The sequence below is a fragment of the Phoenix dactylifera genome, chromosome 16 (genome assembly GCF_051530095.1).
Source record: "Phoenix dactylifera cultivar Ajwa chromosome 16, Ajwa_hap1_PhDact_Kaust_v1.1, whole genome shotgun sequence".
NCBI classification, from domain to species: Eukaryota; Viridiplantae; Streptophyta; class Magnoliopsida; order Arecales; family Arecaceae; genus Phoenix; species Phoenix dactylifera.
Window position 1 is genome coordinate 13,525,721 of NC_143205.1, and position 14,837 is coordinate 13,540,557.

Consider the following 14,837-nt stretch of genomic DNA (forward strand, 5'->3'; position numbering starts at 1 on the left):
CAGGAAACAAAAAGGAGAGAGGATCCGAGTTCTCTCTAGGCTGGAATCCCAAATTGCATCTTTTATGCGGACTCTACTTTATAAATATTTGAGACTTCACTCCTGGGGGTCCAGCTCTACAGGAGTTCCCATTATATATAATAAAATTAGATTGTAGGCTTGACATGATTATCTTTCAGTAACTATGAAACCACTACAGTTTCATCCCATTGGGCAGCCAGATTTAGATTGCTATGATTGGTTTATACAATTAGTTATCAGATGCATATAAATTACATGGAACCTGATTAATAAGGAGGAATTTAGACAATGACTAGTCTCGACTAAAATAATTAACATCAGAACCATGTTTTAAGTTGCTGGATTCAATCATCTTCACATGAGATGACAGCGAGCATCCACACACTGCCCACTGCCCCGCATTGTTGCGAGAACTGAGACATGTAAAATATCTTAACACAAAAATGCAACATGATAGCCATATCATTGATGTATCAAATTTAGCCCATCCAGCGAGCAATTTATGCATGTCATAAATACTGGCAGAGGAACCAACCATAGGTCAATAACGTAGTCCAGGAACGATCTAGTTCATATGGGCATATGGTGGACACCATATAATGAGCTCCAGCTCTGTACTCAGTGGTCTTGATAATATTATCCTGCTACTCCGATTTTAAGTTTTTATAGGACAGAGGTCCTCTATACTTCCTTTCAGTGGGCCCCTTATTGGCCGCAGCTTGATCTCATAAAGCTTTGGCCATAACTTCCCTGTCACTGAAAACATTACAACATATCTAGGGTCATGACACTGATGTATGCAAAGCATGCAACAGCTAATATATGTAAGAGAGGCATGTTGAGCTGAAAACTAGTCAGTACAATTCATACTGGAAATATGGTGGGGAATGGTGTAATTACCAAATAGACGGTTCTTTCCTTCGTCCCAAGCAATACCATTCAGAACATCAATATCCTGCAAGGTTGTAAAGTTCTTGAAGTCACTATATGTGGAAAATAAATATATCAATACAGATGAATGTATCTGCTAAATTAGCAATATGCCAAGTAATCTGCGTGCGTATTTGTACCAAAAAGAAAGTAATCTGCGTACATGCACATCCTACAATGCATCTAGGAGAGGATTTGGTTTGACATAAGCTATGTTTAAAAAAGTCGATTTATGCACAGCTTGATGTCAGTTAAAGTAAGACTAGCAAAAAAGAGGCAAAGATAATCATATCTCAGGTAAACGGCTAGAGGGCCTCACCAATTAAAAAGTAACCAGAAATGATGGGATCCACTTTTTTAAAATTTTGTATTGTTAGAATTTCTTATTTCGAGGTGAAATGCCTCGAAGGAATACAAAATCATGGTGGAGAAGGTCATAGCAGCAAAGGCCATTAGAATTTATATTTTATGTATCAGCATAATTCATTTTGTTATTAATTGCTGGGGGGAAGGATTGCTGAAAGATGAGAAAACAATCAGTTATTCATTAAGGTATAATTTGATTTGAGCAAATAAAAGCCGAAGATAAGTGTCTCTCACATAATTGGATCCACCAAATATAGAAAATGATGAGCTAGAGCTTCTATGAAGGCTAAGCTAGGGCACATTAGCTACATAAATCTTCCTAGGGCATTATACTAAATATATATCATGAGAGGAGACAAATCCAGTAAGAACACCACAAAAAGAGGTGAGAGTACATTACACATGAACACAAGTTTAAACAAATTAAAGAACAGAAGAATGAAAAAGAGTGCTCAAACATAAGAATGAGAAAACACCTATGATGGATGGACACAAGGGGTCTGGTGTACAATACAAGAGTTAAGGGCAGTGTCACATGGACTCACATCCAGCTCAAATAATCCATGTCGAAATGTATCAACAGTTTCGATAAGCATCAGATACTATGACTAGTTGCCAAATTCTTTACTCCCAAATTTCAAAAATTGGTCAAGAGTGGAACTCTTCCAGTAACAGATACAATTACAGTGGCATTCACAGTGGGCTTTCACTGTTTATGATTAAAGAAAGGATGTAGTAAAAGGACCTTTTGCAAAATGCCATATATCTTGGAGTTTGGATGAGGAATAAGTAGTTTGATAGCAACACTGGTGGGAAGACATATAACAGTAAGCATTCAGTGTTTCTGAAGCACGTGGAATATCATGGATTAAAATGTTGTGTCAGCATGCATAATCTGGCACAGATATGCACCATGCCAGTGCCTTCTTGGCACATGGCATTGGCATTGTACCAGATGCATGCTAATGCTTAGCACACAACAGTGCCAGTGCATGCCAAGCACTGCTACATGGTACTTGCTATGCAGTGAGAGGCTGGCACACTACAAGCACATAATACCTTAAGCCATGTCGAAGATAACATGCCATTTACCTTCATAGTATGACCCCAAACCGTGACAAAGGAACATATCAGGATTTATATTAGTGATCATCACTTAAAGAATAATAATAGCATCAGTGATTTAATTGCATCTTTCAACATGCACATCAAACAGATTCAAAAATTGAAAGGGTTGAAATGCCTCGGCAAAAAAAGGGTTGAAATTAAAAGTAACATCATGAATTAATCAAACATCACAAATTAATCAATAATAAATTAACAACAAATGAGTACTATGACTTTAAGGTCTGCTATACCGACCCATAATGCTTCATATCAACATACCATAGAGTTGATCATGGGCCAGACTTGGGCTCAAAACATGTCAAATTTTAAATAGGCCCGGCCCAAAGCCCAACTAAAAATGAATATACTTTAGGCCCAAGGCCCAGCCCATGATCAATTCTACATACCGGTAAGGTACCAAAATGGAACCAACGTCCGATTTGGTATGAGTCAAACCGATCTTAAGCATGCAGAACCACCCCATACCGACCCGTACCACCCGGTTTTGGATGGCATTATGAGCAAAAGTGACAAAAATGTATGGGGAGCTTACATCAACATAGATATGTATCATATCGTATTAATCCAATAATGTATTAGTATGGTGTTTGGTACTGGTCTTGTGGAGCTTGAGGAGATTTATACAGAATGAGCTATCATAATTAAATATTAACATTTTATATCATAAAATATGAAATTATATAATTTGAGAAATTTTATTCTTACATCCTTATAATATCCTTTTTTTCTCCTCTTGCTGAATCAGCCATATAGACATGCAATCAAGTCCAACACAGACATCCATGTCCACGAAATAGTAGTAGAGGGTGTATTTTGCAGCTTTGCAAAATTGAAAATTGAGAACATGTACTTGCAAATGCTCATGTATGTAGAATTTCATGCAAGTACTTCCATGCAAAATAATTGTTACACAATTTACCCTTGTGATATTGGTAAAATATAAAACTGCAGTATATCATTTGTGCATCATAGTTGGAATGAAGTTGAACTGGAAGTTGGCAATATTAGAAAGGTGAATGTTAGTAATATCTACATTGTAGGAAGTTGAAGATTCTGAGAGAATTGAGATAAAGAGTTACCAAAGACAGTTTCATCACGGTCAACCAGCCCCAAATCAGTTTGTAAAGGAAAGTAGGGACTAAAGAGTAGATGTTATGGTATTTTTTGTGATAATTCTCAATGAATGGCGATGTGACTAATGGAAAATATTACACAATGGCTTTAAGAAGTGGAGGAAAAAGATAAAAGAAACAGCTAGACTACCACTTCTGTGTTTGCAAAGGATAAAATAAGAGGAAAAGATATGAAATCACTATGGTCTGATAATAATCTGGATATAAGCATAAGGAAATTCAGACTCACTGTATGTCCAGATCTTAACAACCCTTCCCTGTAAAGAAACAAAAGGAAAAAAAAATCACGATTATAACACAACTAGGAAAAAAGGACACTTAGAAAAATGAAAGGAGCACACCTTAATTCATTGAGAAGGATCCAACCAAGCACTGTGCCATCTTTCTGAGAAATTCTAGCTATGCAATCTGTCTACACCATGTAAGTTTAAATTTTAGAATAATACTTTAAGATGTTATGAAAGCAAATTGACAAGATATCACATCTAATTTACATATCATTCCATATTAAAAATATTTGAATATACAATACTTTAGCACCCATATAATGTGAGGTCAGGTTTCTAAACCATGATAATTTTGATAGGGGTGAACCAAACTTAATCTAAATCATGACCATTGGTTAAAATAATTAAAAAAGAAACAAGATTGTAAATGACACTATGTATTATAGACAAGTAAAACCAATAGTACTTTGAAATCCTTACAGATTATCTCACCTGCCAGATATTTGCCCAAACTTCACCACTTACATACTCCAATTCATTAACATAAGGAATTTCAAGATCACCATATCTTACAGTTACCATTCTTGTGACTGCGCCATATTAAAGAACAATCAGAACTAATGACATACAAAAATTTGATAGTACAACTCTTACAGATTAAGAGACCTTTCAAGGTTAGAGGATCAATCTGATAGAGTGTTGAACTTCCGTCACTCCCAAATAATACTTTTCCATCAGTCGCTAGGCCCCATCCATCTTGCATCTGATGAACGAAATTCTCATGCTGCACCATGCATATTTGGTTAGTTAATGTTCAAAGTATACATTATATCTGGTATATATTATATTTCATTTTTGAACTTATCATCAAATGTTGCTTGCTTTCGAATTTGGAGGGTTAATTTTCTACTAGGTCTCTATTTCATGTTGCTTGCTTTCCTAAGAGCAAGGAGGGAAACCCATTCACATTATATTGATTTTGGTTCCTATAACTGGGGATGCACCACTCAAGACTCGAACCTCGAATCTATGTTTGCTAAGCAAAAGGTTATAACTTATAACCACCAGGTTAAGCCTTGATTCATTACGAGGTTGCTGTCTCAAGTTCACAAATTTATACATTTTAGGTTCTCGTATTACTCATTACTCATGAATATGTCTTTGTATGTTTTATGTACGGCATATGAACTGAAGACAGCCATTACAGGATGAGCCATGAGGAGGTACAAGATAAGATTTGGTTGAGGAAGAAGTGAATAGGTTCTTTCTTAAAGTTTCACTAGGAATGTAGGGAAAAAAATATTACAGAGTACTGACCATTTAAATTTTTGATTAGATGTTCTATAGAGTAAAAAAAAATAAAAGGGAATTTTAAGCAAGAATCATAAGGATTAAGGACAAATAGCAAACAATATAATGCACCTTAAAATAAGGATGACTTTGATATTTTAAAATGTGGTACATATGTATCAGTCTTCTAACCGCATATCATATCCTTTATGTGGATATTATATGACGACTAGGCCACATACAGACCAAAAAAACAGTTTGCTTAACACTTCGCAGACACTGGATTCAAAAACCATTGGAACGAGATAGTACAACCAGTAACCTACCATTCTGATGCAAAACAGGCACTAGCGCGGGTTCCAGGATGCCGAAACCTTGTAATAGATGCATATCGGTCGTACCAATTCATACTAGAGTGTACTGACGATACCATACTAGCTGTTTGGTGCATACTGATAATACCCAGTTTGGTACATACTGTCAATATTGCTACATGTCATTTAGATGGAAAAATGATAGGAGGTTTGGTGTCGGTATTTAAAACCTCATCAGGCACATATGCAATCTTAGTAGATATGGTTGCATGTGGTGCGCATTATTGGCGCAAGGTGGTAAATCTTTAATTGTCACTTGGATTGCTTCTACCTAGTTTAATAAAAAGAGAACTTAATAATTATTTTATTACTTATCAATCAAAAAAGACCATTTCTATCAAACATGCAGGAATGTATCATTTATCACTACTTTGATACTTTCAAAATCTCAATATGGAAGGGTTAGGAGCAATTACTCTATGTTTGATAGTAGAGAAAATATAGAGATAAGGATAAATTTTTATTCTTTAATTTCAGTAGTAAAGATAAAGAAAAGTGATGAAAAAGAAACATGACACCATTTTGGCTCTAGACTTCATGGTAATGGCATAGGCACTAATCATGATTATGGCAATGGCTATGAAATAGTATAAAAAATATTAGCAACATGGTGAGGATGGCAATTTCTGACCCAGATCCACCAACCTACTAAAAATAAATGGGTTAGGTTAGGAATCTTTTATAAACGGCTTAGGTTTGGGTTGTTCAAGGCCAACAAGACTATAAATGGGTCAGTTTTGGGTTTGACCTCTCTGCCTGACTGGTCAGCATGTATTGGACAAAACCCATAAAACCTAGTCCTAGATCCCAAGGATAGTGATAATAGTGAGGTGCAGACATAGGTTATCCAAGGCCTGATTCAGGTGGTTAGGAAGGTCATCCAATTGATGGCTCAAAGAGAGAACAAAAATAATGAAGAGATTGTTGGAGAGAAAATATTTATGGCATTTTCTTTCCATTTTAGTCTAATCTCTCATTTTATTTGGATGCTCAACCCGGAATCCCTTCTACTTGGCCTTATTTCCTTTCCATTTTTCAATGCAGATAACTAACAATTGAAGCCTTATAAACACATCGGATATGGATCCATATAAAATTAAGAGGCCAACTATGGGTTTGCTCCTCAATTAATTATAAATGGGCTGAGTATACGGCGTGGGCTTTTTAGTTTGTTTGAATCCTTTTTCAATTCTTAATTTTTTTAAGCAATTCTAATATATCTTATATAAATTTGAAATATCTTTAGGATAAAGCCTCTCAAACTATATAATCAAGCAAAATACATTATAGTCCACAGTGAGTTTTTATATTTTATCAACTTGTTCCTCATTCCTGGTTTTTTCCTTGAGTGTGTTTTCTAGTTTAACATCACTGCTGATATCAGTCCCTAACCCAGATCGAAGAGGTGGAGGCATTAGATTGACAGCCAGTCTTAAAAAGCATGTCAGACTAAGAGACCAGTACAAGTTCAGTACTAAGAAAATGAGGATTCCTAAAGCCAATCCTAAACATTTGAGACAAGATTTGATAGTGATGGTTACGTAATTTATGCTCTAGAAAGCGAACATTCAGGAAACAACATGACCGCAATTAAAAAACTCAGTTGCATGAAACACAACATATTCACATTAAGGCCTGTTTGGTTGCCTGTAACTGGGAATTCAATTCAATTCAGCCCAGGGGAGCCCAATTTGGACATTTGGTTGGCCCAAAGTGGAGTAGAAGTGGGTTCCTTCATTGTCCCAATTTAGGGAGAAATGGTCAGCGAAGTGAGCTCATGCTCAGCCCACTTACAAACCAATCAGGCCCTAAGCATAATTACAAAGTAATGTGGAATTAAGCAAGATTTCAAGAATATGCAGAGATGTCTGGGTGAAGAATAGACCTTGCTAAGATTATGTCGATCATAGATGAAACCAGTTTTCGTCAGCCAAGCCACTTGAAACAACCTACAAATTAAAGAACACAAAATTTAGATCATTCTACATCAGTTTACTACATGGGAAACTATAATTACCTGAGAATTGTGATCCGGAAAAGCCTCAAAGTTATATGACAAAATTCTTACAACAATTTTGCATATTAAAAGTAGTCATGATATGTTTGAAAGGTACTCCTTAACATGTTCGTCATGATAGCTGCATGAACAAACATAAACTTTGTTTTATCCATCACTCACTTGCCTTTTAGAAATTTATTCATTAATTAATTTAGTGTTTTTTTTTTAAGTTATGCTACTATGAGAAATCAACATTGGTTTATAGGGACACGTTACAACCTTATCTAAAAATAAAAGAACAGCTACAGGTGCCATAAGCAACACAATGTATATGTGTATATTTATATGTATTTGAGAGTATACAGCTTTACATATGTATACAAACATATATCACACGAAAGAGGGAGAAGGGAAGTGAGTTGAGCTGCAAATTATATGACAATTCAATAAATTAATTATTCAAAGTTCCACACCATTGATCATTATCTATAACATTTAAAATGCCTTTACGAGCAAAAGTCATTCAATCTAGAGTTTTCTTCTATCCATAAGTGGTAATAGGATAATTAGCTTTTAAGGGATGAAATATTGATGACTTGTTTTGCATTTTAGAAGCACCTGAACTCTCACGTTCACATGTACTAGTGCACACGGGTCATTCAAGAGCAAGAAGCACTTAATGGAAGGTTGTGATCCTATCAATAAAGTTTTTTGTGAGAACAACGGATAAATGATACGAATTAATTTATGTACTTCTGTTTCTCATCCAATTAGTATAGACTAGAGAGACAATATGGAGGGGCGTATCCACTAAAAAAAGACAATATGTAATCCTCTTCTTTCTCTTTCTCATGCAATAAGCCATGCTTGTAGCATTGTCAAAAGATTCCAAGTAACATCGCCTTCTTGTAGTAATAGTTCTTTCAGGACATTCAGATGTTGCAACATCTGACATGCACCAGATATGTTTCTATCTATTAATAATATCAAATGGGACCTTATAAATGCTTCCTTGGACTCCCATATTCATATTCTTCAAGACTTCTGAGTTGTGATTCTGCCACTTTCGACTTACTACAGTTATTCCCAGAATCCAAGTTCAAGATAACCAAATTCCAACTTCACCTAAAGAACCTAATATTCAATTAGGTAAGACTTATCACATTGATGTCTCCTTACCACATTAAGCCCTGCTTAGTCTGATTTTTTATTCCTTTCCTCTATGGAGTTGAGCTTGGCTCAATGTCTAGTAATAAAATAGTCCAACTTCTCATCCATTCCTGACTGCTGTATTCTGCTAGTTTCTCTTTATCATGGTCTTCTCCTTAGCTGTGTTCAAACTGTTTCTTCTTTTCTGTGTGATTATCTAATTATCTTCAGGAGAGATCACTGATTGGTGCAACAGTAAAAGTATTGGTCTGCCAAGCAAATGGTGCAAGTTCAAGTCCTAGGGCAACTACTTTGTACAAAAAAGTGCCAGAGGTTAGGACTGTCTCCAGTTCGCCCCTCCTAGGATCCCAGATCGCTAGGATCATAACTGCATATTGTCCTTTTGTCATCTATTTTCAGGCTCACTGTGAACATAACATGATTTTATAAGAGGCACAAGGCTCATGAGCCTATTATTTCTGGGAACCTTAATCCCCTCCTACAGGTTACATTATTTATTATAGCTACAATTAAGATGTGAAGGTTCTGCAGAATGCTTTGCAGGTTTATCAGTTGCTCAAGGGTTTGGCATGGTAGCATGTTATTTAACTCGCTGCCAGTTTGATATCACTTAGCTTCAGTGACATACATTGACGAATTAGAAAGTAGAGTTGTAATTGTGCAACACAAGCAGTATAGGGTAATTATATTGTAATTAACTTTTTTGCCTCATGTGAATAAATTGAAAAGGAAGGAATAGCAAGGAGAGAACAAAAAATAGAAAATGTTCCATCATGATAGCAAAGACTAAAAGAGAAGCACTGAATTATTTTTTTATACACAACAAACTGGCTCCATGGAGTTCAACATTAGAACGATCCAGGAGAGTAAGTTCAACTATTAGATGTTTTGTAGTAACCTTTCACCCAAAAGAGTAAGACCTTCTCCAAATACCGATCCATCCATTGCGTAGTAAGACTGGACCTGGAAATCGATCAAACAAGAAATGATGGTCATTACTGAGGCTACACATTTTCTTCAGAACTGTACCAGAACAATCCTTTTAAAATAAAAAGAACCGCTCATTTTTGAGTTGAAATTTTCAGAATTAATGATTGTAATAAAAGATGCACTAAGCATCAAAACCAGCTAACCCTTTAGATCTCACGACACACCAGATGCATGTAAGATATGCTACAGCATCTACATGCAATTCCATCAGACATTTATTTGGCCACACATACCATGACCTTACAGTTAAAACTAAAAATTGAAAATTAAATTAACATCAAGTGACTTGTATATAAAATGAATATACACTTCAAACCTGATTCTTAGCAATCTGGATCCTTCCCATGATTCTATGTTTCACATGGTTTTCAAAATAATAGGTATCATGCAGGCCAGCATATCTTAGAAGTAGCAACACATATTGGTATGTAATAACTACACAATGCATAATTAATCATGGCTCAACAATGTGCTGTATGCTCTGATACTGTGAAAAAGCGATGCTTCCAAGAACAGAAAATTCTTTATTCTGTTTAGATTGGTGGATGTTTGAACCTTTGAATACTATTTCAAGTGAATCCCATTAAATTCTTTTTCTTCATACAAAATAACTTGAATCAGTTATATGATTATAAATCTTTGCATACTCTTAGAGCATACTTAACTTTAAATGATGACCCAGTAATCAGTCAGATACTGGTCCAAGATGAAGACATACTGACAATAGGTTTATTGCATCCAAACATGGAAATTATCAATGGATTAACTTGTCAAGCACAATGCCACTAGTTAAATTAATCCTACAAATTTCATTAAAACTGCAAAACATACTGTTAAATTGAGTTACCTTTCCAGTCTGGAGAAGAACTTGTCTGACTGATGACTGAGTTTGACAGAAGGAAACAAAAATAAGGGTCTTAGTAAAGCAATAGAATCAAACATATAAAAGTGCAACAGTTGTTCAGAAATATCATAAAAATTATGCTAATAGTTTGATAACAAAAGACTAAATACACGTGATACTATTGTACAAGTATAAAGTACTCCAAGATAGATGAACTTTGGCTCTTCAAATTCTTGAAGCACTCCAAATCCTTTCCCTAAACATGACTTGCATTGCCTTATCTATGCCCTATATGGATTAAAAGTGCCTATCAGTTTATTTCTTATTGCACACATATCATTTTGCAAAAGAAAAAAAAATAAAACTGTTCTCCCCAGCCCAGACATTCTTCCATATACCATACTAAAAATAACTATTGAGTGACAAAAACAAGAATTTATTCAAGGAAATATTTATACTGTATGCATACATGCATAAGTATTTTTTTTCCTGCAAACATGATGTGATCATGGAAATGCAACCAAGCAAGACAAACTTGTAACTTATTAAGCAGAACAAAGCAAAATTGGGAATTCAGAAAGTAAGACATGAAAATGTTTGGATTGGTGCTACATATTGTACCTTCCAATATGATATGATGCAGACTTGTTGGTATAATAAATGCCATTTGAAATGTAGATCATATTAGGCTCTATCAACATAAATCATATAGCATTGAGCAATGTTAAGCCACTACACTAAGTTACACAATGATATGATCTGATACCGCCTTAAGATATATCCAGCACAGGTCCAGGACCATGAATAGTTACATGAGTGTCCCTATATGGTCTCGTACCCATGTTGACCTGGTGAAAGGAAATCAGCTCATCTTTTGTAGAACAATCAGCAAGAGTTGCACAAGCAACATGCCAAAAATGCTGTCAATCAAAGATATCCGCAAGGGTGATGTGAAAGTTTTCTTTTGGTATTTATTATCATATTATGATTGTCTATTTAGTTATCTAAATACATCAGCTATAAAGTGTCAAGTTTTAGTAGTTTACCTCTTTTTACTTTCTCGAGTTAATGAGGAGATAAATGATAAGTATAATCTTTAATGAGCCAAGACCTCAGAAAAGAACATATTTACAGTACTTCATAAGGACTAATGTGAAGAACTAAATGGATGCAAGCACCGTTTACAGTAATGACATATAAAAAAAAATACAATATATAACTACATGCATTTAATCAGACAGTCACTTTATATGTGAGAAAGAAATGTTTGAATACAATATATTTGTCAATTCTGCTAAAAAAAAGACAAAGAAAATTTAAATAACTAGGCATTAAAAATCTTCAAAAATTGAAATATGTAATGAAATTTTGATTAACTGTAGTTCAAGAATACATGTTCATGGTATAAAACACCAGTAAACTTTGTAGATTTTATTTTTACACAATTATAATGTCAACTGAAAATTATTGAAATTAGACAATAACGAAACTTATGTATCACAAATAGTCTAAATGTTGTATTTCAACTTTCCAGGATTCTTTTGTTTTTTCTTCCTTTCAAAGAATTTTTCCTTATTTTTCATGACTGAAACTCCAAAACTCAGAGAGAAACAGCTGAAACCGCAGAAACTATGACTCCATGAGCCTGACCAAAACCATAACCAAGTTTTCAGACCTTGAAGTTAAAGAAAAGAAACCTTTTGATTTTGGAGGATATAAATGGAAATTATTTTTCAAATGAGCCAGCAAGCAATATAAAATATTTTTTTTGCTTTGATATTGCTTTTCTGATATAGTTCTATCTTCCATATGCACACACAAATTTGGTTCAATTATAAATAATTTAGTAGGGGTTAAGTTTTAAATAGCCTACCTAATATGTATGAAACATGGCTTAGTGAAACAAGAAATAGGATACTGGATGCATAAAGGTTTAAATCTTAGATTTGTCCAAGATCTAGTGATGGTTTTCATATGAAATAGTATGACATCTAGACACATATAAAACACGACTCTATGTTAATTAGGGACAGCGATATAACTTACACTTTTCATAATTGTCAGCAAATCATGGGCTCGGAGATAGAAGCCAATGATAACTAGATTATGCCAACAGGCATTGGAACAAGACTGAATCATATTGTTAACAAGGGCAAACTTGAAAACTTTAATGTAGAGGGCTCGATTGCTTAAGTAGGAACTAATACAGCAGTTCAATTACGTGACAATTTTCAGGGAAATGGCAGAGTTTAAATATAAGAAACAAACTTAGTATATATAGGTTGAAGGGAGCAGCTTCAGATATAAAACCTTTTCACTAAAGATACAACTATGAAAAGTATCTACATACTGAAGAAGAATGGAGGCATTTCAACTGAAGTCAGAAAATCGCTTATGCTGAAAGTTAACAGATAAATTTTTATACCAAAATATTTTATTTTCAAAATTGATAATGTACATACCCTTTTATAAAGACCGGTTGACTCAAATAATGTATCATTTCCTCCATATACGAGACCCTGACAGGAAAGGGAAAAAAATCAAAATTCATGCCAGTAAACACAGCATCAAATTATTAAAATGAGACTAGCAATATAAAAATAGTCCAACAAAAACCATGAAAAAATTCAATATGATATCGGATAAGCCTGCTTGGAAAGAGGCTGAAGCTATAGTCTAATAGTACCTAATTGTTTCTAAGTCGATTGACACATGAATGGGTTCTTTCCGACAATGGTTAGATTATGATAATTGCACTCAATTTTCGACCCAATTTGAATATTAAGAACCGCATGCCTGCCGTATACACAGGTAGAATGCCTAATATACTATTGTCTTGCATCTTCTATTATTATTCTTACAAGACGATAGATAAAGAAATGACTCATTAAAGAAAAGAATCATGCGTAGCTTAAATTTAAGAACTTTAGCAGTAAGAAAATAAAATCATAAGAATGAACAGAGGAAAGATTTAATCACCATATAAAGGCAGCAGAAAAATAGTTTGGCTTAGTGAATTGAACTTGACTAAATATTTTATACTTGTCATTTTCAGCATTTTACATAAAACATGATTTCCCTCGACTCCATAAGTTCCCTTTTCAACAGTCAAATTGTCGCATGTTCTGTGAGATTCCCATGTTACAATTCAGGAAGGCGTCTTCTTTTGCGATCGACCAAGATCACAAAACAATAGAAAAATAAACAGTCAAATACTCGAGAAAGGGAGGGGGGGGGGGGGGGGGGGGGGTGTTAGAGAGACAGAGAAACCATACCTGGGTGAAGGCCCCGGGGTCATGGGGAAACTCATCGACGATGTCGAAAGAGTAGAATCGAGGAGAGGAAACGATGGACGCCGTCAACTTCCAAGCGAGATTGATGAGGAGAAGGACGCAGACGAAGATCAGGACGAAAGGGATCGAGATTCCTCTCCTCCAGAAGCTTCTGTGGCGGGAGGCGGTAGCGGCGGCCGTCCTTGGGCGCGGTGGAGGGGAAGAGGCCATGGTAGTGTCGGCGCTTGTCCGCCTCGGCTTCCCCCTCCTCCGGGACCCAACGGCCATTTCTTGGGGTCGGAACGCCCGTAACCAGTTTACTGTAATAAAAAAAATATATATTCTCAATCAGATGAACTTGTTGCACAGCAAAACTCTTCAGAAGCCAAGGCTGTCACCGCCCGGTAATTATGCGCGACGCGCCGTGAGATCCAGAGGAAAGGGGGGAAATTTGGAAGGAGAATCGAAATGGAATGGAAAAGAGGGCAGGAATAAAGATCATGATTTCCATTTTATTATTTAGTGCAAGAAATATCACAATAAAAAGGAATACTCAATATCGGTTAGATACTAATATTTAATTGAACTAGTCATACATCAAAATATTACCAATTTTATATATCTTTGATTTAGTTTTTTAGTTTCTTTCTTGCTTCATTTTTACTTTTGTTATTATCTTTATTTTATTTTATTTTTCAATATAGTTTAGTTTTAATATTTTAATTTAAATTTTAGTCTGCTTATTCATGATTTTACTATATTTTCTATTCGTGTTTTCTAATTTTAAATAATATATTTTCTTGTATTTTCCTTTTATATTTTTGATACTTTAATGAGGTATGCTATTGTTTTTTAATATCCTAAGTTTTTGCCTTTTTATTTTAATTTATTGTTTTAATTGAATTTCATATATTTATTGAGCGTATTTTATATTTTTTATCCAATACTATTTAATAATTTATGTTTAAATTTTTTAAATTCCTTCACGTAACATTGATTCCACAATTCTCATTTGTTAGTGTAATACATACTAAACCTTTAATAACAATTAATGTAATATTACGATCATGTTACTTGATATTTTTATTTTTTT

At 34.7% G+C, this 14,837-nt stretch overlaps 1 protein-coding gene across 2 annotated transcripts; it reads right to left on the bottom strand.

The window, feature by feature from the left end:
* Positions 1–301: 301 nt before the first annotated feature.
* QC (glutaminyl cyclase) lies at positions 302–14,231 on the bottom strand. Of its 2 annotated transcripts, XM_008798955.5 has the most exons (11): positions 13,748–14,231; positions 12,935–12,991; positions 10,476–10,511; positions 9,537–9,601; positions 7,355–7,418; positions 4,472–4,589; positions 4,298–4,395; positions 3,920–3,990; positions 3,808–3,835; positions 922–976; positions 302–777 (listed from the first exon to the last, which is right to left on the bottom strand). In XM_008798955.5, the coding sequence occupies exons 1-11, from the start codon at positions 14,030–14,032 to the stop codon at positions 677–679; spliced, it is 978 nt and encodes a 325-aa protein (XP_008797177.2). In that variant the 5' UTR covers positions 14,033–14,231; the 3' UTR covers positions 302–676. The 2 variants fall into 2 exon arrangements, with proteins under 2 accessions (XP_008797177.2, XP_038970730.1); XM_039114802.3 differs by lacking the exon at positions 12,935–12,991 and having other exon boundaries at positions 13,748–14,073.
* Between the last annotated feature and the right edge of the window lie 606 nt (positions 14,232–14,837).

Bases quoted from the DNA above. Each gene is read 5' to 3' on its own strand.
- QC (XM_008798955.5), bottom strand. From the start codon at position 14,032: ATGGCCGTTGGGTCCCGGAGGAGGGGGAAGCCGAGGCGGACAAGCGCC. The intron at 4,396-4,471 runs GTCTCTTAATCT...AATATGGCGCAG, and splicing joins TGATCCTCTAACCTTGAAAG to TCACAAGAATGGTAACTGTA. The intron at 977-3,807 runs GTGAGTCTGAAT...ACAACCTTGCAG, and splicing joins TGTTAAGATCTGGACATACA to GATATTGATGTTCTGAATGG.